Genomic DNA, 27,075 nt, shown 5'->3' with positions numbered 1-27,075 from the left:
GTCCGGAAGATCCCCTGGAGGAGGGCATGACAACCCACTCCAGTATTCTTGCCTGGAGAATCCCATGGACAGAGGAGACAGGTGGGTGACAGTCTATAGGGTTTCTAGGAGTTGTACATGACTAAAGCAACTCAGCATGCAAGTAGATATACACCATTGCTTCTTTCAGAGGTAATTTTACTATTAAAGGGCATTTCTGTTGTTGTTCAGTTACTCAGTCATATCTGACTCTGCAACCCCATGGACTGCAGCAGGTCAGGCCTCCCTGTCCTTCACTATCTCTTGGAGTTTGCTCAAACTCTTGTCCATTGAGTCGGTGATGCCATCGAACCATCTCATCCTCTTTTGTCCCCTTCTTCTCTTGCCTTCAATCCTTCCCAACATCAGGGTCTTTTCCAATGAGCTGGCTCTTCACATTACGTCGCCAAATTTTCAGGGCTTCAAATTCAGCATTAGTCCTTCCAATGAATATTCAGGGTTAAGACTGAAAAACCCAGACCTACATAAATAATCACTAATGGTAGAATTTTAGAAACAAACCAAATAGCAGGAAGGTATATTTTTGACAGGGCCTCTGCCTGGAGTTCCTTAATCATATCATATAGTTTCCAATGTTGAATGCTGAAAAAAACCCTAGAGCATGGGATCAAAGTCTTAGCTTTGGGCCCTAACCTAGCTCTATTTCTTACTACTTCTTTAAATCATGGGCAAGCCCTTAATTCTTTGGATCTCAGTTTTCTGATTTGCATATTTATTGTCAGAATAAATAAATAAATTAACAATAAGGGCTCTTCTAGCTCTAATATTCTGTCATATTTCTACTATTCAACCACAAGAGCAGCCTATCCATTAAAGTTCATGAAACAGAGATTCTTTGCAAAAGTGAAATTCTTTGAGTGTTTAGAACATACATTCCCATGAACTCCCCCTAATCCCTTGGAATGGAGAGAGATTCTACAGTATACATTCTGGGAAAAGGAGAGAAAAATAATACCTGTGTGGGAAAGATTTTACTATCAGTGGTGGGAATGCAAACTAGTACAGCCACTATGGAGAACAGTGTGGAGATTCCTTAAAAAACTGGAAATAGAACTGCCTTATGATCCAGCAATCCCACTGCTGGGCATACACACTGAGGAAACCAGAAGGGAAAGAGACACGTGTACTCCAGTGTTCATCACAGCACTATTTATAATAGCCAGGACATGGAAGCAACCTAGATGTCCATCAGCAGATGAATGGATAAGAAAGCTATGGTACATATACACAATGCAGTATTACTCAGCCATTAAAAAGAATACATTTGAATCAGTTCTAATGAGGTGGATGAAACTGGAGCCTATTATACAGAGTGAAGTAAGCCAGAAAGAAAAACACCAATACAGTATACTAACGCATATATATGGAATTTAGAAAGATGGTAACAATAACCCTGTGTACGAGACAGCAAAAGAGACACTGATGTATAGAACAGTCTTATGGACTCTGTTGGAGAGGGAGAGGGTGGGAAGATTTGGGAGAATGGCATTGAAACATGTATAATATCATGTATGAAACGAGTTGCCAGTCCAGGTTCGATGCACGATACTGGATGCTTGGGGCTGGTGCACTGGGACGACCCAGAGGGATGGTATGGGGAGGGAGAAGGGAGGAGGGTTCAGGATGGGGAACACATGTATACCTGTGGCGGATTCATTTTGATATTTGGCAAAACTAAGAACAGTCTTATGGACTCTGTGGGAGAGGGAGAGGGTGGGAAGATTTGGGAGAATGGCATTGAAACATGTAAAATATCATGTATGAAAAAAAATAAAAATAAAAATAAAATAAAATTAAAAATAAATAAATAAATAAATAAAAAGACAGAACATACATCCATTACAAAAGTATAATTTGTGTTTACTAACTGCCAGTTGAAAATATTAGAACAATTAAAAATTAGACTCAAATAAGATTCAATATTGGGCTTCCCAGGAAGTTCAGTGGTAAAGGATCTCTCTGCCAATGCAGGGAATGCAGGAGATGCAGGTTTGATCCCTGGGTTGGGAAGAACCCCTGGAGGAGGAAATGGCAACCCACTCTAGTGTTCTTTCCAAGAAAATCTCATGGACAGAGGAGACTGGTGGGCTATATAGTCCATGGGATTACAGAGTTGGACACGACAGAGTGACTGAATATACACACAAGATTCAATATTAAGAAATTACAGGAAAGAGCACTGTATTTCTCTCCTTAAAATGTTTACTAGGGTAATGATTACAGCTAATGTTTATGGAACATCTAAAATCTGCTAGCACTTTTTCTATCCTTTCAAAAATTAAAGTTCAAAAGATTTTTGTATTATAAAATGAACCACCCACTTGACAGATTTGGAATCTAACTGATAATCAGCATATTGTGCCCAGACTCTTATCTTCTTGTTCACTAGTGTTTTCCCAGACCGGCTTAATAAAAACTAGATTAACAACAGAAGATAGTCACCAAATATTCCAACATTTGTATTGTCTTAGAGATGAAAGTAGTGAGTCCATATCCCATCATAAATCTTTTTCCAAATTGTTTTTCAGGACATAGTTCAAGTAGAACAACCAATTTATTTCTGACAGCTCTCTGACCTCTTTACTGAGTAATGTGTTACATGTAGAGGCTGGTTAGCAAACAATAGCTTTTGCTACAGAAACGCTGACTAAGGCCTCCTGCTAGACAGTCCGCATTGCTGCTTTTCTGTCCCTGGGGTAAAAGACACAAGCTTGTTGTGGAAATGACAGCTTTATACCCATGACTGTTCACCCTAAGTTCATCACAAATGTGAGATGTGTCTGTACACAAGAATACATGCACACTCATACATTCACAGCTAGTCTTACTTGGTAAAATGACTTGTTGCTTCCAGGTCTGTATCTTGTGGACGAAGATTATTATACACATATTTCAGGTCTTGGATTCCGCTTAGCTCGGGCAATCCTGCATGTAACATCTTAGCAAAACAAAAACACACAAACAAAACAAACAAAAAAAACTCAATAAATGTAAATAAAATCTCCATTCTTGTCTTCTGTAGAAGAGGCATGTTCAGCAAGAGAAAATAGAAATAATAAGAGCTCTAGTGTGCGAATTTCTGGATCCATGATTTAAAATATAAATGATCTTGAATTTTCTCCTTTTTAAAGCTGTGGTACATATACACAATGGAGTATTATTCAGCCATTAAAAAGAATACATTTGAATCAGTTCTAATGAGGTGGATGAAACTGGAGCCTATTATACAGAGTGAAGTAAGCCAGAAAGAAAAACACCAATACAGTATACTAACGCATATATATGGAATTTAGAAAGATGGTAACAATAACCCTGTATACGAGACAGCAAAAGAGACACTGATGTATAGAACAGTCTTATGGACTCTGTGGGAGAGGGAGAGGGTGGGAAGATTTGGGAGAATGGCATTGAAACATGTAAAATATCATGTATGAAACGAGTTGCCAGTCCAGGTTCGATGCACGATACTGGATGCTTGGGGCTGGTGCACTGGGACGACCCAGAGGGATGGAATGGGGAGGGAGGAGGAAGGAGGGTTCAGGATGGGGAACACATGTATACCTGTGGCAGATTCATTTTGATATTTGGCAAAACTAATACAGTTATGTAAAGTTTAAAAATAAAATAAAATTAAAAAAAAAATAAATAAAGTGGATGTAAGAAATACCCAACATGTTCTGGGAGAATCAACTAGTAATGATTAAGAAAGAGCTATACATATAAATTATAACACAAAAATTATATCACAATACCTATTTTTAAGAAGAAAAACTTAATCCCTCCAAACATGTAAATGAAGCATCCAGGTCAAATGGTGTGTAAGGAAAGGAAAAAACTCATCTTTCTGTTGCTTAATCTTATGCCCCATTCCTTTGCTTTTTAATCTTGTGTTCTTTCATGAATCAATGACTCTTACTATAAGAACATATTTTTCCCTAGTTAAGTGGTGACTGAATTTATTAAAAAATATTAAAACAATGAAACAAAGATTAAACCATACAAAGTTTCAGGTATTTTTTTGCCAAACTTAGGGAAAATGCTCTGTTTAAATTATAGTGCATATTGAAGGAGTAATACTCTCTTTAGTTATAGGCAAACATCTTAGAAAAAAATAGATCTTTGAGATAAATGTGAGCTCTGAGAAAAAAAGAATGTCATCAGTATCTCATGACTAAAATAAATTACTTCCTGCTCTGGAATAGAGGAAGGGAAGTTAAGAACAGTTGTGGGAAGTTAAGAACAATGCTGTTGATCCTAAAAATAAAGAAAAGACTGAAGAACTTCCTGAAGGTCCAGTGGTTAAGGCTTTGCCTTCCAATGAAGGGGGTGCAGGTTTGATCCCTGGTTAGGAAGATAATTGAAGAAGGCAATGGCACCCCACTCAAGTACTCTTGCCTGGAAAATCCCATGGTTGGAGAAGCCTGGTAGGCTGCAGTCCATGGGGTCGCTAAGAGTCAGACATGACTGAACATCTTCATTTTCACTTTTCACTTTCACGCATTGGAGAAGGAAATGGCAACCCACTTCAGTGTTCTTGCCTGGAGAATCCCAGGGACGCGGAGCCTGGTGGGCTGCCGTCTATAGGGTCGCACAGAGTCAGACACGACTGAAGCAACTTAGCAGCAGCAGCAGTAGGAAGATAATATCCCATACGTCTTGTGGCCACAATACCAAAACATAAAACAGGAACAATATTGTAACACATTCAATAAAGACTTTAAAAAGGGTCCACATTAAAAAAAAAAAATCTAAAAAAAAAAAAAAGAATAAACTGAGTGTGGCTATGGAGGATGGCTGAAGTTGTGACTGACTTGATGAAGTTCAAGTGGAAAAAAATGGATTTGAAACTACTTTCCCTTCCTACTCTTTACACATAGGCTGAGGGACCAGCATAAATAGATGGACAGAGGAGAGCAAGATATCTTCCATTTGTTCACAGACAGAGATCCAAGACAGATTTCAGGAACACTGGGTATCCTGTGGGTGAGTCACAAGAGATGGGACTGAAAAGGCTAAGAATGTGGGATGTTTTAGCAATAGGAAATATTCTGTATGCTATGCTATGCTATGCTATGCTAAGTCACTTCAGTTGTGTCCGACTTTGTGTGACCCCATAGACGGCAGCCACCAGGCTCCCCCGTCCCTGGGATTCTCCAGGCAAGAACACTGGAGTGGGTTGCCATTTCCTTCTCCAGTGCATGAAAGTGAAAAGTGAAAGCGAAGTCGCTCAGTCGTGTCCGACTCTTAGCGACACCATGGACTGCAGCCTACCAGGCTCCTCCATCCATGGGATTTTCCAGGCAAGAATACTGGAGTAGGGTGCCATTGCCTTCTCCAAAATATTCTGTACTTTATCCTAAAGGCAAAGAAAGCTCCTTTCATGTTTATATATGAGTATAAAAAGAATGAATTGTGTTTGAGAAAGATTATCATGGTTACATGTGAAAAATAAAGTGGGGCCAAATAAGAGGCTAGATTGGAGACTGTTGAGGAATGCAGAAAAGCTACTAGAGTTTAATTATACCTGCTGCTGCTACTGCTGCTAAGTCGCTTCAGTCGTGTCCGACTCTGTGCGACCCCATAGACGGCAGCCCACCAGGCTCCCCCGTCCCTGGGATTCTCCAGGCAAGAATATTGGAGTGGGCCGCCATTTCCTTCTCCAATGCATGAAAGTGAAAAGTGAAAGTGAAGTCGCTCAGTCATGTCGGACTCTTAGCGACCTCATGGATTGCAGCCTACCAGGCTCCTTCGTCCATGGGATTTTCCAAGCAAAAGTACTGGAGTGGGGTTCCATTGCCTTCTCCGTTAAATATACCTAGGGGATAGAATTGAGAAAACTAGGTGGTTGACTGGATATATTTGGCAGACTGGGTGGGGCCTAAAGCATAAATACAGATTTGGGGGTTATTAGCATACAGATATTGGAGAAGGAAATGGCAACCCCCTCCAGTGTTCTTGCCTGGAGAATCCCAGGGGCGGGGGAGCCTGGTGGGCTGCCGTCTATGGGGTCGCACAGAATCAGACATGACTGAAGCGACTTAGCAGCAGCAGCAGCAGCAGCAGCAGCATACAGATAGTAATTGAAACCATGGGAATGGATTAAGTTGTCCTGGGAAGTTGTTAGCTGTTTTTCCCTGTGGATGACCCAGCATCTTAAATTCATGATATCTAAAGTTGAGCAAATTTTCTTCTATAAACTCTTCTTCCTGCTTCTTATTTCATATCTCACTGCCACCATTGTCCAAATAACAAGAAGTGAACGTGTTAGTCACCCAGTCGAGTCTCTTTGTGACTCCAAGGACTGTAGCCCATCAGGCTCCTCTGTCCATGGCATTCTCCAGGAAAGAACACTGGAGTGGGAAGCCATTCCCCTCTCCAGGGGATCTTCCTGACCCAGGGCTCAAACCCAGGTCTCCCACCTTGCAGGAAGATTCTTTACTGTCTGAGACACCAGGGAAGCCCATAGTAACAAGAAATTCATATCTTATTTGAGTTTGTCTTCTTCCTGATTCCCAATGACAATTATTGTTCCAGCTCAGCTCCCCATCTTCATTTGCTTAGATAACTTGAATAGCTTTTTTTCTGGCTCTTCAATCCTTATCTAATTACATAATTTCTAAGTTATCTGTCTAAAATCCAAGCTACATGGATTTTAGTATGATGGTACTTCCTTCATCAAAAACAAGGAAACGTCTAGGTTCTCAGATGGCTATATCTCAGGTGGCTATATAAGTCCAAAATTTTCATCCTGGTCATAAATGACTTTCTTAATCTAACTGTGATCTAACTCTTCAACCTTACTATCTACATAGGCCTCCACCTGTGCCACAGACTGGGTGCACTTGGTCACCTCCATTTCTAACACATGTCATGCCCATGGTCTTTAAGCCTTCACACATACTTATGATTTTCTTTCAGTCAGGATTCCTTTCTTCTCTTCCCTTATCTGTTGAAATTCTTTTTGAAGGCTCATCTCAAATACTTCTTCCTCCTTGAAAGCACCACAGATGCTCTTGATAAGATTTCATAATTTGCTTTCTTTGTACAGTAATCCTATTTTGGCAACAGCTCTTGCAAAGAACTTATTGCTGCCTAGCTTTAACTATGTTTTGTTTGAGTGTATGTCACATTAGATTTTAAGTTCTTTGAGAATAGAAATTAAGTTTTTAGTCCATGTTGAATTATCTATATTGCATAACATGGTGCTTTGTAGTTAGAACTTAATGAATGTCTGAATTAATGAATGCATGAGTGAATGAAAAAATATCTGACCCTGTGAGGCATTGAAAACCTACAGATAGAACTTCAGTCCCAAGTAATAAACTTAAAATCAACCATAGGGAGATACACTGCCAAGAGCAACTAAAACCTAGATTAGGTTCTATCAGTTCTGTACTTAAGAGTTCCAGAGACATGTGTGCGCTTATTGCGACAGTGTCCCCCTTTAACACACTATGACTGTCTGTTTAACACACTATGACTGTCTGTTTAACACACTATGACTGTCTGTTTAACACACTATGACTGTCTGTTTGCTATGAACACCTAGAGCTGAATTCCTTTCTAGTTTCTCTGAATATTCTGAATTCACACATGCTCCTTTAGGACTATGTCAAACATTTCCTTGGGAAGTAGACCTTATACTTACCCTTCCTACACACACACACACCCACACACACACACACCACACCAGTGGTCTGCCAAGTATAGATGACTTCAGATCCAAATTCTCTCCCTTTCATGTGGCTGATTAAAGGAAGCAAGTGCTAACTTTGCCCTTGTTGATGGGCTTAATTCCTTAGAAATATGGCTTTTAGTGTTGCAATTCTGCATGTGAGAGTAAGGATGGTCTCAAACTTGGGTGCACTTAGCCAGGTCTGTTCACTGACCCACAGAGATGTGGTTCAAGTGCCTTCCAGCTTCGATTACATGGGTCAAAACTGTAGTTGGGCTTCCCCGGTGGGCTCAGTGGTAAAGAATCTGCCTACAATGCAGAAGATGTGGGTTAGATCGCAGGGTTGGGAAGATCCACTGGAGCAAGAAATGGCAACCCACTCCAGTATTCTTGCCTGGGAAATCCCATGGAAAGAGGAACCTGGCAGGCTAAAGTTCATGGGGCCACAAGAATTGGACATGACTTAGTGACTAAATCATCAACAATAATCTTAATTGGGGCAATAAGAAAGAGAAAGGGTGGCTAGTACAGATAAACAGAAAAGTTCCTTCTTAAAACATGGGAACATTAAAATTTTTTTTTTAATTCTGTTTTTCTCTTACTAAGTCCAAATCTATCTTGATAGTTATGCTTCAGAAAGCAGACACTCTTTGCCACCACATAGAGAAGTTAGAAAGATTTCTGCTGGGAAATATTGGATATAAAAATGGGTGTGATAAACATTTTAAACTGGGTGAATGGTCCCTATGTTCTTTGGGAGCCTTCCATAATGACTGCTATTGATTTTTTAATAAGAGAAAAGCTGATGAAATACAGGCTTTTATGTTAGTGAATCCAGCCAGCAACACTCTTGGGTCTCTACAGATGTTTTGCTTTTAAGCAAGATGGGAATTTCATGGATTATTTTTCCCCAGCTTTTCCCAGGAGTAAACAAAAAGGACTGTGAATATCTGGAAATGGGCTGTTCTCTACCAAGGATGAGCAATGAACTCCACAGCAGACACCAAATGTTTATGTCTTATAATCCTTTGTTATTGACCATTCATGGAGGGCAGAATTTATGACTCATGTCAAGTACTTCTCAAGTCATAACTAGGTTATGGCACAGTAGATTAAGTTCTTTTTGAGTTAGTTAACACATAAAGAGTCATTTGAGAGAGAGTTGAGGGAAATATAGATTACACACAGAGGTAGAAAGTAACCCAAAAGGAGTCCATGTGTAGGCCAGAATTGGAATGGAAAAAAAAGTAGCTTGGGGTGAAGAGAATGGGATTGATATGTACACACTACTATATATAAAATAGCAAAGGGAACTCTACCCAATACTCTGTGGTGACCTAGATGGGAAGGAAATCCAAAAAAGAGCAAAAAGTCAGTGTTAGTCGTTCAGTTGTGTCCAACTCTTTGCAACCCCATGGACTACAGCCCACTAGGTTCCTCTGTCCATGAGATTCTCCAGGCAAGAATATTGGAGTGAGTTCTATTCCCTTCTCCAGGGATCTTCTCAACCCAGGGATCGAACCCCAGTCTCCCACATTGCAGGCACATTCTTTACCATTTGAGTCACCAGGGATGCCCACTAAAAATGTCAACAGAGTGTATGTATGTATATAGATAGCTGATTCACTTTGCTGTACAGCAGAAACCAATACAACATTGTTAATCAACTATACTACAATTAAGAAACAAACAAAAAATCCCCAGAGGTTGGCACTGGTACTGCAGTTCTTCTGACAATGAATACTTCTTTTTCCAATAGACTATAAACTCCATGGGGACAGAAATTCTGTTCATCCCTTTACAGATATATCTCCAGAGCCTAGCATAGTGACATAGATGCAGCCAATCTTCAACAAATATTTGTTGAGTGATAGAATAGATAACTAAATGCTGTAAAACAATCTTCTGTAAATTTAAATTTGGTCTTTATTTTATAAGAAGCTCTACCAGAGAAGATATGGTCTTGAAAACTTTACTGATGCTTTATTTACCTACAGAACCCCATAAGAAAGAAATGTGAAGAGCAGAGAATCAAGAGGTAAGTAATCAGAAACAGAGATATAACATTGCTGTTTTACACATGTGTGTGGGATCACAAAAGAGCCCGAGACAACTTAGTGACTAAATAACAACAACGTTCATTTGTCTAATTGGTCTGTTTCCCAGGTGGGGCTCAGTGGTAAAGAATCAGCCTGCCAATGCAGGAGACATGGTTTTGATCCTTGGATCAGGAAGATCCCCTGGAGCAGGAAACGGAAACCCACTCCAGTATTCTTCCCTGTAAAATTCCATGAACAAAGGAGCCTGGCACCAGGGTTACCGTCCATGGGGTCGCAGAGTCGAACACGACTGAGCACACATGCACACGCTAATTGGCCCACATTGCATCTGATCTCTGTTTCAATTTCTGTAAAAGTCTAAATCTAAGATTATAAGATTAATCTGAATTAGTATCATTCACTGCCAATATTTATTCCTTAGCCTAAAAGTCACACTTGAATAATTAAAACAGGGAATTTTTTTGCAAATACTATTTACCAGAATCCTTCAATGTCTGATTTTAATGTTATTTTATGAAAAATTGACTACTTGAGTAAAATATCACATATCTACTTCTTTAGATGAAATAACATTGTATATCCTCTTTAATGACTATTTAATATATTATGACTCACATGCTAAAAGTTTTCTTTTTAGGTAAGTGGAAATGTTTATTAAACAAAAGAAAAAAGCCCACCAATACCTTTTAGAATCTTTTTTTTTTTTCTTCAAAAGGCTGTTCTTTCACATTATTTTAACATCCTTGTCATTCAGCATAATTTTACTGTCAGCTAAGAAACAGTATAAAATGATATTTGTCCTTTTCTGCTTTGGGTTTATTTTTGAAATGTCTGTGACTGGTGGAAGCAGTTGTTAGAATACGGTACTCAGTCTTAGTAGGCAGTTACTTACAACATTTTAGACATTTAGAAACGCTGGATACCTAATTTGCTTGTGTACATGAATTTTGTCTTCCTTATTAAATTGGAAATTTTAAGACTGACAAGATCCCATATGTTAATGTATTCTCCACAGTTTCTGGCATTTAGTAAGTACTCAAAAGTTTATGGATTCATGAGCTAAACCCCACTAGAGTGTAAACATTGATATTATCTGGATATTTACTATGAAATGGAGTCAAGGTCATAAACTCAGTCCTTGTAGAATTCTAACTGTGGCTTGAATACAAGGAATTATAAACCATCTCATGATTATAATATGACCTACTATAATTGGAAGATAGAGTAAAATTCTACCAGTATGAATCACTGGCTATTCCTGGAAAGTCAGTTTGACTCTGGAGATAGAACCATATATATCCAGTTTACATGTTAAGTAACCAAAATGTCTTTCTATATGAAGGACTACATGTTTATAGAATATTTAGAAATCCATATTTTCAAGACAGAGAGGAAAGAAGTAAGGTCCATATATTGTTTGAAAAGTGAAACAAAAATAAAAATCCAATCTTCACTGCAAGAAGGTCAACATTTATTTAGTACTATGCAATAGAACTAAATTAATAGAACTAAACATCTGCTATGATGGAAATAATTTATATTTGTGCTGCCCAGTATGGTGCCACTAGTTAGATGTGGCTGGTGAGTGAAATGCGAAATTTCAAGTGAAATGTGGTTAGTGAGACTAAGGAACTGAATTTTAAATTTTATTCAATGCTAATTAAATTTAAATAACCAAGTGATTAGGGGATACTGTATGGACAATGCTCTTATAGGTTAACAAGGATCTAATGTAATAATTGGATCCTACTATAGGATATATTAATTATCTAACAGGGCTACTATGAAATGTAAAACAATTAGTACACATAAGGCACTTAGCATAAATGCTTATGCAAAATATTCAGCATTAGGTCATTTATTTATCAGTCCTACAAGGTAGATGCTATTACCTTTATTCAACAGATGAGGAAACAAGAGTCTCACTGGAGTAAGTAACATATGCTGAGGAATATAGCCAGTAAGAGGCCAACTTAGAATTCAAACCCAGGAATTCAAACCTACCCTTAACAGCATCTAGTAGAACTGTCGTCTGATGGCTCTAAACCAGTTTTTTTTTTAATTTATTTATTTTTAATTGAAGGATGGGGAAACAATGGAAACAGTAAGAGACTTTGTATTTTGGGGCTCCAAAATCACTGTAGATGGTGACCACAGCCATGAAATTAAAAGATGCTTGCTCCTTGGAAGAAAAACTATGACCAACCTTGACAGCTTATTAAAAAGCAGAGACATTATTTTGCCAACAAAGGTCCATCTAGTCAAAGCTATGGTTTTTCCAGTAGTCAGGTATGGATGTGAGAGTTGGACTGTGAAGAAAGCTGAGCACTGAAGAATTGATGCTTTTGAACTGTGATGTTGGAGAAAAGACTCTTGAGAGTCCCCTGGACTGCAGGGAGATCCAACCAGTCCATTCTAAAGGAAATCAGTCCTGAATACTCATTGGAAGGACTGATGCTGAAGCTGAAACTCCAGTACTTTGGCTACCTGATGCAGAGAGCCAATTCATTACAAAAGACCCTGATGCTGGGAAAAATTGAAGGCGGGAGCAGAAGGGGATGACAGAGGATGAGATGGCTGGATGGCATCACTGACTCAATGGACATGAGTTTGAGTGAGCTCTGGGAGTTGGTGATGGACAGGGAAACTTGGTGTGCTGCAGTCAGAATTGAAAGATAATTGCTTTACAGAATTTTGCTGCTTTTTGCCAAACTTCAACATGAATCAGTCACAGGTATAAATATATCCCCTCCTGTCTGAAACTTCCTCCCATCTCTCTCCCCATCCCACCCCTCTAGGTTGATACAGAGCCCTGTTTGAGTTTCCTGAGACATATAGAAAATTCCTGTTGGCTATCTATTTTACACATGGTAATGTAAGTTCCCATGTTACTCTCTCCATACAGCTCACCCTAAACCAGTTATTTTTGATGATTGTACTGATTCCAACACCATGCTGATTTACAAAAGATGTATGTATCTCCTACAGTTTGCTGCAGTTATTAGCATGTATGTATGTGCCCATAGGAATCACCACATTTCCATTCCAGGAGATATTTCTATCAGATCCCTCTCCTCTCACCCTGACATTTGGTTGGTCCCTGGACAGTGGAATGAAACATTAAAAATTCCTCTGTTGGCCAACAGAGAGCACCCAGGACTATGATGCATAGACTCAAATGTGCTACTCTAGAGTCGAGTTGCTAGCAAGTCATCTTAGATTTTTGACTCTCAGTTTCTTCTGGAAAATAAGCAAGTGATCAAAGGGATTGGGAGGGAAACCAGGAAAAATCCTTGCTTGTTCTACATCATTGGGTTGCCATAATGTGAAAATGAGATAATATTTTTAAAATACTTTAGAAAAAATCCTAAAGCACTGTGCAACTGATATAATATTCTAAATTACTGTCCTTAATCTTTAATCAAAATATACTGAAATAACCCCTGAATATATCAATATTATTGTGAAGAGAAAGGTTTGAGACAATGACTGTGGATTAATGTTATGAACTGTTAAGAAATGTATTGGAAAGATGTACAATGGTACTTTTAGTTTGTTCATTCCATTCCTTTTTGAATAGCTCTTTGGGGAACTCCAAACCATTAGCAAAAATAGATGACGGAAAGAGAGAAATAAGTGAAGCTTATTATTTCTGTTAATTCCCCAAGGGACTTACCATTTCTAGCAGGTTCAAGAGCAGCCGGCTGTGTCTTCTGACAATATTATAAGCTCGACAGCAAAGCTCCACAAAATCTTGGAAATGCTGTGGGTTTTTCCCACCCTCTGTAATAAAGTACTCCATCTCTGAAGTAAAAATAAAAGGGGCTCGGTCCCTATAAGCAAAAAAAGAAAAAAAAAAGAAAGAAAAGCAAGAACAACCATAAGCAGGAAGAGAAATGGTTGAAAAAGTCAAATTAGGCAATTACAACAACTTATTTCCATTTGAAAATTTTTGTTATTTTTCTCTCCTCTAATGGATGAACCTCCTTCATTGTAGGATGGTTAGAGAAGCTTGCTAATTATAGGTTTTGAATAATGTAACTGAGCTGTAACAGAGAAGGAAGGGCAAGTTATTTTACAAAGTTGACCTATACAGTCTCAAATAATAATTTCAAGTTATTTTTGATGTGACTATTATCCATTAAAGTTAATATAGGGAATGTGATTTTACAGAAAATATATTTATTGCTAAAGTATGAAATGATAGAACAGATCATGTTTTTAACCTCATGGTACTTTTTCTTTTTCTTTTTTTTTAATGGTCTTCCCTGATGGCTCAGATGGTAAAAAATCTGCCTGCAATGTGAGAGACTCAGGGTCGATCCCTGGATTGGGAAGATACCCTGGAGAAGAAAGTGAAGTCGCTCAGTCGTGTCCGACTCTTTGCGACCCCATAGACTGTAGCCCACTAGGCTCCTCCATCCATGGAATTTTCTAGGCAAGAGTACTGGAGCGGGTTGCTATTTCCTTCTCTAGTGGATCTTCCCAACCTAGGGACTGAACCTGGGTTTCCTGCATTGTGGGCAGATGCTTTACTGTCTGAGCTACCAGGGAATCCCAAGGGAATGGCAACCCACTCCTGTATTCTTGCCTGGAAAATTCCATGGACAGAGGAGCCTGGCAGGCTACAGTCTTTGGGAAGACTGAGTGACTAACACTTTCTTTCACTTTCAACAAATTGAGGAGCATTATTTACAACAGCCAAGATATGGAAGCAACCTAAGTGTCCATCAATATACAAATGGATAAAGAAGATGTGACATATATATATATATATATATATCATATATGATATATATGATATGATATATCATATATGATATATGATATATATATATATATGATATATATATATAATGAAATGTTATTCAGCCATAAAAAAGAATGAAATCTTGCCATTTTCAACAACAGGGATGTATCTAGAAGGCATCATCCTAAATGAAATGAGTCACAGAAAGACACATACTATGATTTCATTCACATGTAGATTCTAAAAAACAAACACAACAAAACATAAACAGACTCATAGAATCAGAGAACAAACTGGGGTTGCCAGAGGGGAGGGAGATGGAGGAATTAGTGAAATAGGTAGAGGAGACTAAGAGTTAGAAACTTCCTGTTATAAAATAAATAAGTCATAGGGACGTAATGTACAGCATAGGAACATAATGTACCCCATAGGGAATATAGTCAAAATAATACTGTAATAACTTTGTATGGACACAGATGGTAACTGGACTTATTGTGTTGATCATTTTGTAATGCATAAAAAATATTGAATCACTATGTTCTACAGCTGAAATGAATGATAGTATTGTAAGTCAACTATAGTTTAGAAAAAAAAAAAGCTAAGATATGCATGACAAATTCTTTCTGAAGGTAATCTATGAAAAACACAGATGTTACCAATTCATTGTGATATGCTTAGTAAGGGAAAAAAAGGTAGCTATATTTAATTTTATACTAGGTATAATAAAAATATTGGTCAGAAAGGAGGAAATATGACTAGACACTGTTAGTATGGGGTCGTGAAAAGTCGGACATGACTTGGCGACTGAACAAAAATACCTAGCTCTTAGAATTGCTGTGAGGACTAAGAACATATACACAAAGGCTGGACACAGAAAGAGCTACACATCTGTGAATGGCTATAAGAGGTTCATGCAGATGGCACAGACTGTAGCCTTGCCAGGTAGGCTTCCAGTCATATTCAACCACTTACTAGTTCTGCAACCCTGAACAAGTCACTTGGCCTCTGAGTGGCTCAGTCTCTTCCTCTGTAAAATGGGAATAAGAGCACTTGATTCTTTGGATAGTTGAGAGGATTAAATGAGTATAAGTACTTAAAACATAGCCTAGCACATAGTAAACACTCAATAATTTTAAATACTGTTCTTAGTCTCCAAACTAATAAAATTATTCTTGGAGCTGAACCTAGTCATAGCTAAATCTCTCTTTCTCTTCAAAATTCCATGTGTGAGATCCCATCTATCCTTAAATGTTTACTTTACTTCCAGCTTCTCCATGTGATCTCTTTGGCTGCATAAGCCCTTAAGTGGACATTTGAATTTGGCAGCATTTTTTATAAATCATTCAACCATGGGGTCATCACTACAGGTAACATTTCAGTGAGTTTTAGCAAAATCTTAGACTTCTATAATCAGAAAAAAAACTTAATTTTATATATAAAAGTCTTCTAATTCTTTTTCTTACTCTCTATAGTATATTGGCTATATTGGGTGAAGTTTTTGAAATAATTTTGAGAGTCTCAAACTTTACAACTTCCTGAAATTTTCCTTTTTAGTGTGATAGATATGCTTTTCTTATTGATAGAGAAAAATATGTCTGACCAAATTGATTTCTCTTGGAAAATTTTTTAGTTATGCTTACCTTCCTGTGATAACATATTTCAAATATGTAAAAGAAACATATACAAATTAGAGAAAATATATAAACTAAAACAAAGAACTGAAAGTGAACTGAAAGATGAACTCCCCAAGTTGGTAGGTGCCCAATATGTTACTGGAGATCAGTGGAGAAATAACTTCAAAAGAATTAAGGGACAGAGCCAAAGCAAAAACAACACCCAGCTGTGGATGTGACTGGTGATAGAAGCAAGGTCTGATGCTGTAAAGAGCAATATTGCATAGGAACCTGGAATGTCAGGTCCATGAATCAAGGCAAATTAGAAGTGGTCAAACAAGAGATGGTAAGAGTGAACCTCGACATTCTAGGAATCAGCGAACTAAGAAGGACTGGAATGGATGAATTCAACTCAGTTCAGTTCAGTTGCTCAGTCATGTCCAACTCTTTGAGACCCCATAAATCGCAGCACGCCAGGCCTCCCTGTCCATCACCAGCACCCAGAGTTCACTCAGATTCACGTCCATCAAATCAGTGATGCCATCCAGCCATCTCATCCTCTGCTGTCCCCTTCTCCTCCTGCTCCCAATACCTCCCAGCATCAGAGTCTTTTCCAAAGAGTCAACTCTTCGCATGAGGTGGCCAAAGTACTGGAGTTTCAGCTTCAGCATCATTCCCTCCAAAGAAATCCCAGGGCTGATCTCCTTCAGAATGGACTGGTTGGATCTCCTTGCAGTCCAAGGGACTCTCAAGAGTCTTCTCCAACACCACAGTTCAAAAGCATCAATTCTTCAGCACTCAGCTTTCTTCACAGTCCAACTCTCACATCCATACTTCAGTATTCTTGCCTTGAGAACCCAATGAACAGCATGAATTCAACTCAGATGACCATTATATCTACTACTTTGGGCAGGAATCACTTAGAAGAAATGGAGTAGCCGTCATAGTCAACAAAAGAGTCCAAAATGCAGTACTTGGATGAAATCTCAAAAAGGACAGAATGATCTCTGTTCGTTTCCAAGCCAAACCATTCGATATCATGGTAATCCAAGTCTATGCCTGACCAGTAATGCTGAAGAAGCTGAAGTTGAATGGTTCTATGAAGACCTACAAGACCTTTTAGAACTAACACCCAAAGAAGATGTCCTTTTCATTATAGGGGACTGGAATGCAAAAGTAGGAAGTCAAGAAACACCTGGAGTAACAGGCAAATTTGGCCTTGGAGTACAGAATAAAGTAGGGCAAAGGCTAATAGAGTTTTGCCAAGAGAATGCATTGGTCATAGCAAACACCCTCTTCCAACAGCACAAGAGAAGACTCTACATATGGACATCACCAGATGGTCAACACCGAAATCAGATTGATTATATTCTTTACAGTAAAAGATGAAGAAGCTCTATACAGTCAGCAAAAACAAGACTGGGAGCTGACTCTGGCTCAGATCATGAACTCCTTATTGCCAAATTCAGACTGAAATTGAAGAAAGTAGGGAAAACCACTAGGCCATTCAGGTATGGCCTAAATCAAATCGCTTATGATTATACAGTGGAAGTGACAAACAGATTTAAGGGACTAGATCTGATAGACAGAGTGCATGGTGAACTATGATTGGAGGTTCATGACATTGTACAGGAGGCAGTGATCAAGACCATGCCCAAGAAAAGAAATGCAAAAAGGCAAAATGGTTGCCTGAGGAGGCCTTACAAATAGCTGAGAAAAGAGGCAAAAGGTAAAGGAGAAAAGGGAAGATATACCTATTTGAATACAGAGTTCCAAAGAATAGCAAGGAGAGATGAGAAAGCCTACCTCAGTGATCAATGGCAAAGAAATAGAGGAAAATAATAGAATGGGAAAGACTAGAGATCTCTTCAAGGATATTAGAGATACCAAGGGACCATTTCATGCAAAGATGGGCTCAATAAAGGACAGAAATGGTATGGGCCTGATAGAAGCAGAAGATATTAAGAAGATGTGGCAAGAATACACAGGAGAACTGTACAAAAAAGATCTTCATGACCCAGATAATCACGATGGTGTGATCACTCACCTAGAGCCAGACTTCATGGAATGTGAAGTCAAGTGGGCCTTAGGAAGCATCACTATGAGCAAAGCTAATGGAGGTGATGGAATTCCGGTTGAGCTATTTCAAATCCTAAAAGATGATGCTGTGAAAGTGCTGCATTCAATATGCCAGCAAATTTGGAAAACTCAGCAGTGGCCACAGGACTGGAAAAGGTCAGTTTTAATTCCAATCCCAAAGAAAGGCAAGGCCAAAGAATACTCAAATTACCACACAGTTGCATTCATCTAACACGGTAGCAAAGTAATGTACAAAATTCTCCAAGTCTTCAACAGTATGTGAATCGTGAACTTCCAGATATTCAAGCTGGTTTTAGGAAAGGCCGAGGAACCAGAGATCAAATTGCCAATACCTTTTGGATCATCGAAAAAGCAAGAGAGTTCCAGAAAACATCTATTTCTCTTTTATTGACTACGCCAAAGCCTTTGACTGTGGATCACAACAAACTGTGGAAAATTCTTGAAGGTGGGAATACCAGACCACCTGACCTGACTCCTGAGAAATCTGTATGCAGGTCATGAAGCATTAGTTAGAACTGGACATGGAACAACAGACTGTTTCCAAATCGGGAAAGTAGTATGTCAAGGCTGTATACTGTTACCCTGTTTATTTAACATATATGCAGAGTCCATCATGAGAAACGCTGGGCTGGATGAAGCACAAGCTGGAATCAAGATTTCTGGGAGAAATGTCAATAACCTCAGATATGCAGATGACATCACCCTTATGGCAGAAAGTGAAGAACTAAAGAGCCTCTTGATGAAAGTGAAAGAGGAGAGTGAAAAAGTTGGCTCAATACTCAACATGCAGAAAACTAAGATCATGGCATCTGATACCATCACATCATGGCAAATGGATGAGGAAACCATGGAAACAGTGACAGACTTTTTCTTTCTGGGCTCCAAATTCACTGCAATTGTGACTGCAGCCATGAAATTAAAAGACACTTGCTCCTTGGTAGAAAAGTTATAACCAACCTAGACAGCATATTAAAAAACAGAGACATCACTTTGCCAACAAAGGTCTGTCTAATTAAAGCTATAGTTTTTCCAGTAGTCATGTATGAATGTAAGAATTGGACTATAAAGAAAGCTGAGGGCCAAAGAATTGATGCTTTTGAACTGTGGTGTTGGAGAAGACTCTTGAGAGTCCCTTGGACTGCAAGGAGATCCAACCAATCCATCCTAAAGGAGATCAGTCCTGGGTGTTCATTGGTAGGACTGATGTTGAAGCTGAAACTCCAATACTTTGGCCACCTGATGTGAAGAGCGGATTCATTTGAAAAGACCCTGATGCTGGAAAAGATTGAGGGCAGGAGGAGAAGGGGACAACAGAGGATGAGATGGTTGGAATGGCATCACTGACTCAATGGACTTGGGTTTGGGTGGACTCTAAGAGTTAGTGATGGACAGGGAGGCCTGGCATGCTGTGGTTCATGGGGTCACAAAGAGTTGGACATGACTGAGCGACTGACCTGAACTGAATTTTAGCTATGTTTAAATATTATGATAGTCTAAACTGTGGCATTTTTTCTATATGATTTGCATGGCTCACTTCTGAGAAATTTTTAAAAATAATTAGAATTTGACTAAGATTTTTCTATAAACAGTAGGAGGCCTCATATATGAAACAGAATGCTCTCCCAGCCAACAAGCTGTAGGTATTGTAGCTGGACTGTGATTTATCAGTCTACTCAAATGTGACCACAATCCCAGGTTGCAGAATTAATGTATTGGAGCCTGTGTATGAAGTTAAAGCAATACTTACAAGTCTGAGATATAAATTGGTTGTGGCAAGAGGGAAGATTGGAAACTATTTGATCTCTTAAGTCTATACTGTACTGCATTCTGAATCATATGTTGGAAATCTCTCACTTATAGCTGTACAAATAAACCAGAAATTCCTTATTGTGACTTCCTTTTTTTTTTTCTTTTCCAGACAAGTGGTTTTGCTATTACCTGCCTAAGCCCTAACTATTTGTGCTTCTGTACCTTTTACTTGTATAGTTTGCCATTTTTGGATATGTTTTTCTTTCCCTCTTAATATCCTTATTCTAAGAGACCAGGATCAAAAGTTTTTTAAATAAGTTTTCTCTAATTAACCTTTCCTTTGCTGATTTCTCCTTACTCTGCCTTATCCTTTTGCTTAGTCCTACAGCTAATATATTGTATTTTATATAGTCTCTAGTAATCTCATGAATTTCCCTCCATGATCTGTATGACTTTCAAGGGAACATGAAGTATTTTATTTTCCCTTTGTATTTTTTAATATCTCAAACAATATTTTGTTGCATTTATTGAATGCAACAGTAAATAAATACAAGCTCACACAGTGAAGAGCTTAGATGATTTAACATTTATGTGGGAAGATGGTGTGAACAAACCTATTGTTATGATTCTGTCATTTTGCTGTCAAATTTAATCTTTTTATTAACTTATGATCAGTCTTTCCCTGAAATTATTATTCTGTAGAAATGCTTGGAGTATTTTGTATAAATTTTCAATATAGGTGGGAAGTAAGTAGTAGTTTAAAAATGTATATATACTTGGGAAATTTAAGGATATTTCTCTTATAAATAAATACTAATTACCAAGACAAATTCTCTTGGTATGGGAAACAGCAGGACAACTAATAATTTGCTTTTTGTTATTACTTATGCATAAGCTTCCCTTTTAACTGTACTATAGATATAAGCTCTTTGTATCAGGTCACTAGAACACCAAGGTCATTGTCATTAACTATATACAGATTCTTACTGTACTGAGGGTACACAGAGATTTAAGAAATGTCTCTGCCCTGTGGGCTCCCAGGTGGCTCAGTGGTAAAGAATCCACTTGCCAATGCAGGAGACGCAAGTTCGATCCCTGGGTTGGGAAGAACCTCTGGAGAAGGAGATGGCAACCTGCTCCAGTATTCCTGTCTGGAGAATTCCACAGACAAAGGAGCCTGGTGGGCTACAGTTCATGGTGTCTCAAAGAGTCGGACACAACTTAGTGACTGAGCACACCTGCACACTTTGCTCCTTAGGTGAATTCAGATTTGACATGCATCTAAAATGTTAGCATACTATAGGTATTTATCAACAAATATTTAATAAGCATCTATAATAGATATATGGAAGGCTAATAGGTAGGTGGAGGTTAAAGATTTTAAAAACCAACACCCTAAAAGCAATGAAAATTTACTGAATAATGATAGTTTTTGAAAAGATCTTTCCAGCTATAATATGGAAAAGAACATAAAGCAGCGAGGGTGTATGTGGGCAGATTAGGTAAGAGATGTTTGCAGAAGGTTTTGATTAGAGGTGAGAGTTGTTTAGATTAGAATTGTGGCATGCAGATACAGAAAAGTGTGTGTGTGTGCGCTTAGTCATGTCCAGCTCTTTGTGACTCCATGAACTGTAGCCTGCCAGTCTCCTCTGCCCGTGGAATTCTCCAGGCAAGAATACTGGAGTGGGTTGCCACTCCCTTCTCCAGAGGATCTTCCTGACCCAGGGATTGAATGCAGGTCTCTGGCACTGCAGGTGGATTCTTTACCATCTCAGCCCCCAGGGAAATACCTAGATACAGTGAAGTGGAAAGAATTAAAAACTACTTTGAAGAAACAAATCAAGAGGACTTCATGACGGTTAAAATGGAAGCAAAAAGAAGAGCGAAGAAGAACTTTATATTTTGGGCTTGTGTATCAGGAAGGTGACGGCACAACATTCAGAGTGGGCTCAGTTTGAGCAAGTTACCTTTGAGACTTATAAGAACAGAGGATACTGAGGTACTGCAACACTTACTTCTGGACCACAAAGAAAGGATATAAACTGGAAGTAAAATTTTGTGACTTTTGGGAAGACTGAATAGGCATATTTTTCCTTATTCCTCCCACTAAGTACACAAAACCTCTTGGAAATTATATATAAAACAAATATAAGAAGACTCTTAAAGGGTGTAGAGAAGAGGAGAGACTTAATAGGGGCCTCAGACCTCAAGGAACAACATATATTTCTGCCTCACATATTCCAGACATAGAGCTCAGGAAGCCAGCAATATGTAAATGCCAGTGGATGTAGGCAAAACATGACCAAAAGAAGGCCTGCTCTCTCTAGCCAAAAGACCAGGAAAGGGTAGCTTGACAAGACAGAACATGTTTAAACAATATCCACTCTACTCCAGCCAAATATCACAGAAAAGACTGTGACTATACTCCCCTTGGAGAAGGCAATGGCACCCCACTCCAGTACTCTTGCCTGGAAAATCCCATGGACGGAGGAGACTGGTAGGCGGCAGTCCATGGGGTCTCACAGAGTTGGACACGACTGAGCGACTTCACTTTCACTTTTCACTTTCATGCATTGGAGACGGAAATGGCAACCCACTCCAGTGTTTTTGCCTGGAGAATCCCAGGGACGGGGAAGCCTGGTGGGCTGCTGTCTATGGGGTCGCACAGAGTCAGACACGACTGAAGTGACTTAGCAGCATACTCCCCTACCACACTAGAAATGATAAATAGTGGGGAGCTTAAACTTCCATGCTCACAAGGCTGTATTGAGGTACCTCAGTTCCCTCTCCAGGGGATATCAGAGACAGGTGAGTAAGGAGCTAGGTATTGGTGAGGAGATACATAGATCAGTGGGAAAGGATAAATAATGCAGAAATACTAATTTGTATAGCCAAGGTTATGGTTTTTCCAGTAGTCATGTACAGATGTTAGAGTTGGACCATAAAGAAGACTGAGCACTGAAGAGCTGATGCTTTTGAATTGTGGTGCTTGAGAAGACCTTTGAGAATCCCTTGGACAGCAAGGAGATCAAACAGTCAATCCTAAAGGAAATCAACCTTGAAAATTCATTGGAAGGACTGATGCTGAAGCTGAAGCTCCAATACTTTGGCCACCTGACTCAAAGAGCTGACTTACTGGAAAAGACCCTGATACTGGGAAAGGCTGAGAGCAGGATGAGAAGAGGGTGACAGAGGATGAGATGGTTGAATGGCATCACCGACATGATGGTTGTGAGTTTGAGCAAACTCTAAGAAACAGTGAAGGACAGGGAAGCCTGGCATGCTGCAGTCCATGGCATCACAAAGAGTTGGATACAACTGAGTAACTAAACAATAGGCTCAAATAAATATGCCAACTGATTTTTGAAAAAGGGGCAAAGACAATTTGATGGAGAAAGGTTTCAGTCTTTTGACCAGATGACACTGTGACAATCAGACATCTATAAGCAAAAATATAAACTTTGATCTAAATCTCATACCTAATATAAAAATTAACTTAAATGGATTACAGACTTAAATACAAAATGTAAAAGCAAAATTTCTTGGAAGAGAACACAAAAGAAAATTTGGGGGCTATGCAAAAAGTTTTTAAGAGGATGAAAAGAAAAGTTATACACTGAGAGATAATATTTGCAAATCCCATAGCCAGCAGAGGAGCAGTGTCTAGAATGTGTAAAGAACTCTCAAACTTTAACAGTAAAAAACAAACAATATAATTAGAAAATGGGAAAAAGACATGAAATGTTTCATTGAAGGATATGCAATAAATAAGCAATATAAAGAATGGTTGACATCATTAGTTATTGTGTGTGTATGTGTATGTGTGTGTGCGTAGGGGGGTACTAAGTCATGTGTGTGCTCAGTAGTGGTCGAATCTTTGTGACCCCATGGACTATAGCCCGCCAGGCTCCTTTGTCCATGGGATTCTCCAGGCAAGAATACAAGAGTGGGTTGCCATACCCTCCTCCAGGGGATCTTCCTGACCCAGGGATTGAACCCGTGTCTCCTGCATTGGCAGGTGGATTCTTTACCACTGAGTCACCTGAGAATCCTCATTAGTTATTCAGTTCAGTTCAGTTCAGTCGCTCAGTCAGGGAAAAGCAAATTAAAGCCACAATGACATGTCCATAAGAATGACTAAAATATATAGTTAATGACAATACCAAATGCTGGTAAGAACATGGAGAAAATGGATAACTCATACATTGATGGTGAAAATGTAAGTAGTACAGCCACTATGGAAAACCACTTGGCAGTTTGTTAGCAACAACATGAACTATCATACAATCCAGAAATTATATTTTTGGGCTTTTGACTCAAAGAAATGAAAACATATTCACATAGAAACTTGTATGTGAATGTATAAAGCAGCTTTCGTTGTAATAGCTAGAAACTGGAAATAACACAAATGTTCTTCAATGGGTGAATAATTAAACAAACTATGGTATATCTACAGCATGGAATATTATTTGTCAATAAAAGGAACAAAGTACTGATACACACAACAGTATGGATGACTCTCCAGTCAATCATGCTATGTGAAAAAGGCCAGCCCCCAAAGTTACATCATTGTGTGACTTCATTTATATAATACTCTTGAAATGACAAAATTATCAAAATGGAGAACAAATTAGTAGTTGCCAGGGGCTAAGGATGGAGAGAGAGAAGAGGTGAGAGGGAAGTGGGGCAACATGGAGGCTCTGGGGGTAATGAAGCTGTTCTGTATCTGGATGGTATCAATATTAAGAAGCTGGTCATGATATTTACTGTAATTTTATAAGATGCTACCAGTGAGGGAAACTGATAAAGGGCACACAGGATCTCTTTGCATTATGTGTTAAAACTACATGTGAATCTGCAAGTATCTCAAAATAAAATGTTCAATTAAACTTTGTATGAGTCATCTGGATATAAATATTGATAGAGGCCTTGGATGTAGCTGATAGCAGTGTGCTGGAGACAGGACAGTGAAAAGAGAAAGAAAAGGGCTAAGAAATCTCCGGGAATCTGACATCTAGTGGCTTGGGAAAAGGAAGTCACCCTGCATTGGACACTGCCTGGGGGAGAAAACTAGAAGGGAAGCAAAGATCATTACTATTCTGAAGATGGAGTAGTTAACGCTGCTGAAATCTGCAGGTAAATTAGGTAAAATGAGGAATAAATAATGTTGTGCATGCTAAGTCACTTTAGTTGTGTCTGACTCTTAGTAATCCTATGGACTGTAGCCCACCAGGCTTCTCTGTCCATGGAATTCTCCAGGCAAGAATATTGCAGTGGTTTGCCATTTCCTTCTCCAGGGGATCTTCCCAACCCAGGGTTGGAACCTGAGTCTCATATGTCTCCTGCATTGGCAGGAGGGTTCTTAACCACTAGCACCACCTGGGAAGCCCAAATAATGTTGGGTTTAGCACAGTGAAGGTCACTGATTTTATCAAGTAATAAAGAATAAAACCAGGTTGAAGTGGGGAATCAGAGGTAAGAGATGTAGATCAGGAGTTTGGATATCTCTTTCACGAAAATTGTGAAGGTGAGCAAAATGCATGGAAATGGGGGGTTTGAGGCAAGGTCATTTAAACTTTGGAGAAATAAGCATATTTAACAGTATTATTTAAAAGGGAGAGGGAATTCTGTGGAGGTCCAAAGGTTAGGACCTTGTGCTTTCACTGCCGTGAAGTGTGAAAGTGTTACTCAATCGTGTCTGACAGTTTGCGACCCCAGGGATTATAGCTCATCAGGCTCCTCTGTCCATGGAATTCTCCAGGCTGGAATACTGGAGTGGGTTGCTATGCCCTCCTCCAAGGGATCTTCCTGACCCAGGGATTGAACCCACATCTCCTGCTTTGCAGGTGGGTTCTTTACTGTCTGAGCCCCCAGGGAAGTGATGGCACAGGTTCAATTCCTGGTTGAGGAACTAAGATCCTGTAAGTCGCACAGTGTGTCCAATAAATAAATAGGTAGGAGAGGAATGCAGGGAAGTATGAATTCTTGGTAGTATAATGCAGCAGTCCCCAGCCTTTTTGGTACCAGGGACCGGTTTCGTGGATGACAATTTTTCCATGGATGGGGGTGGAGATGGTTTGGGGATGATTCAAATGCATTACATTTGTTGTGCACTTTATTTTTACTATTACATCAGCTCCACCTCAGATCATCAGGCATTAGGTCCAGTATAATGTATGTAAGAAGGTGAGAAGGAGATGGCTCCAAAGCACAGATGGAGGGACTGGCTTTGGAAAGGAAAAACAAATTGTCTATTATCACAACAAGAAAGAAGTTGTGATGCAAACATAAGTTTCTGAGTTTTGTATTGAGTACAAAAGCAGGCTCCATTCTGTTTCCCTTTTTCTTTTTTTCCACAATAAAGTAGGAGGTGTGGCTGTCTGTGTAAAATAAGGAGTAGTAAACAGCGGGTTGGAGAGACTGGGGGTTTATCCTGCAAGGATAAGTATGGTAGGATTGCTGGGCCATGTGGATGGCCCATTGGAAACCAAGAACATCTGCCCTGTTGTGCTGAGGCTTTCCTGGAGTGCAAAACTGCTGAGTGTCAGTAGCCCTGGCAGTGGAGACCACCCTATTCTGAAATACAGTATTAATGAAATGGACCAAGCATGCCGACTGCAGTGGCTGGGCCCTGAAACGGCTGTGGTGCAGTCTCCTTAAAATGAGCATTCTTCCATTTATTGAACCGTTCCTTAAACAAATAGGTACATACTTAAAAAATGGATGATGTTGGATTTTAAAGAGTCAAGCACCTAACCTATTTGAGGACATAATAATTCACAGAAGCAACTTCCTCAGATGTGAATTACACAATCTAAATGTTAATAGTACCTCTGGGCTTCATCCCAATGGTTCAGAGTGGTCTTTGGCCATACCAAGTTCAACAAAACAGTCTCTGCTGAGCTCAGAAAATTAGAGTCACATCCCTTGAGCACTTAATTTCTTTTCTTTTTTTTCAGAGATGGTTCTTTTTATTACAAGAAGTTTTGGTTCTCCATAGGCCAACTTCCAATAGTTAACTTCGTTTTGAGGTATATGTTCATTCAATTATAAATTTCTACTAGAATATTTCATGTTTTTTTCTTCCAG

General features: G+C 39.1%; 1 protein-coding gene across 2 annotated transcripts in view; it reads right to left on the bottom strand.

Annotated features, from left to right (window-relative positions):
- Positions 1–27,075, bottom strand: part of PIK3C2G (phosphatidylinositol-4-phosphate 3-kinase catalytic subunit type 2 gamma) — a 460,044-nt gene that overhangs the window by 116,242 nt on the left and 316,727 nt on the right. For both annotated transcript variants that reach the window (XM_055571258.1, XM_055571268.1), the window contains 2 exons: positions 13,451–13,607; positions 2,868–2,977 (listed from right to left, as the gene is read on the bottom strand). In XM_055571258.1, coding sequence (XP_055427233.1) covers positions 2,868–2,977; positions 13,451–13,607 — 267 coding nt within the window. The remainder of the gene's footprint in view (positions 1–2,867; positions 2,978–13,450; positions 13,608–27,075) is intronic.

Source organism: Bubalus kerabau, chromosome 1, assembly GCF_029407905.1.
Source record: "Bubalus kerabau isolate K-KA32 ecotype Philippines breed swamp buffalo chromosome 1, PCC_UOA_SB_1v2, whole genome shotgun sequence".
In the NCBI taxonomy this organism is placed as follows: domain Eukaryota; kingdom Metazoa; phylum Chordata; class Mammalia; order Artiodactyla; family Bovidae; genus Bubalus; species Bubalus kerabau.
Note: the sequence above shows the minus strand (reverse complement) of the source record. Positions and strands in the feature narration are given on the sequence as shown.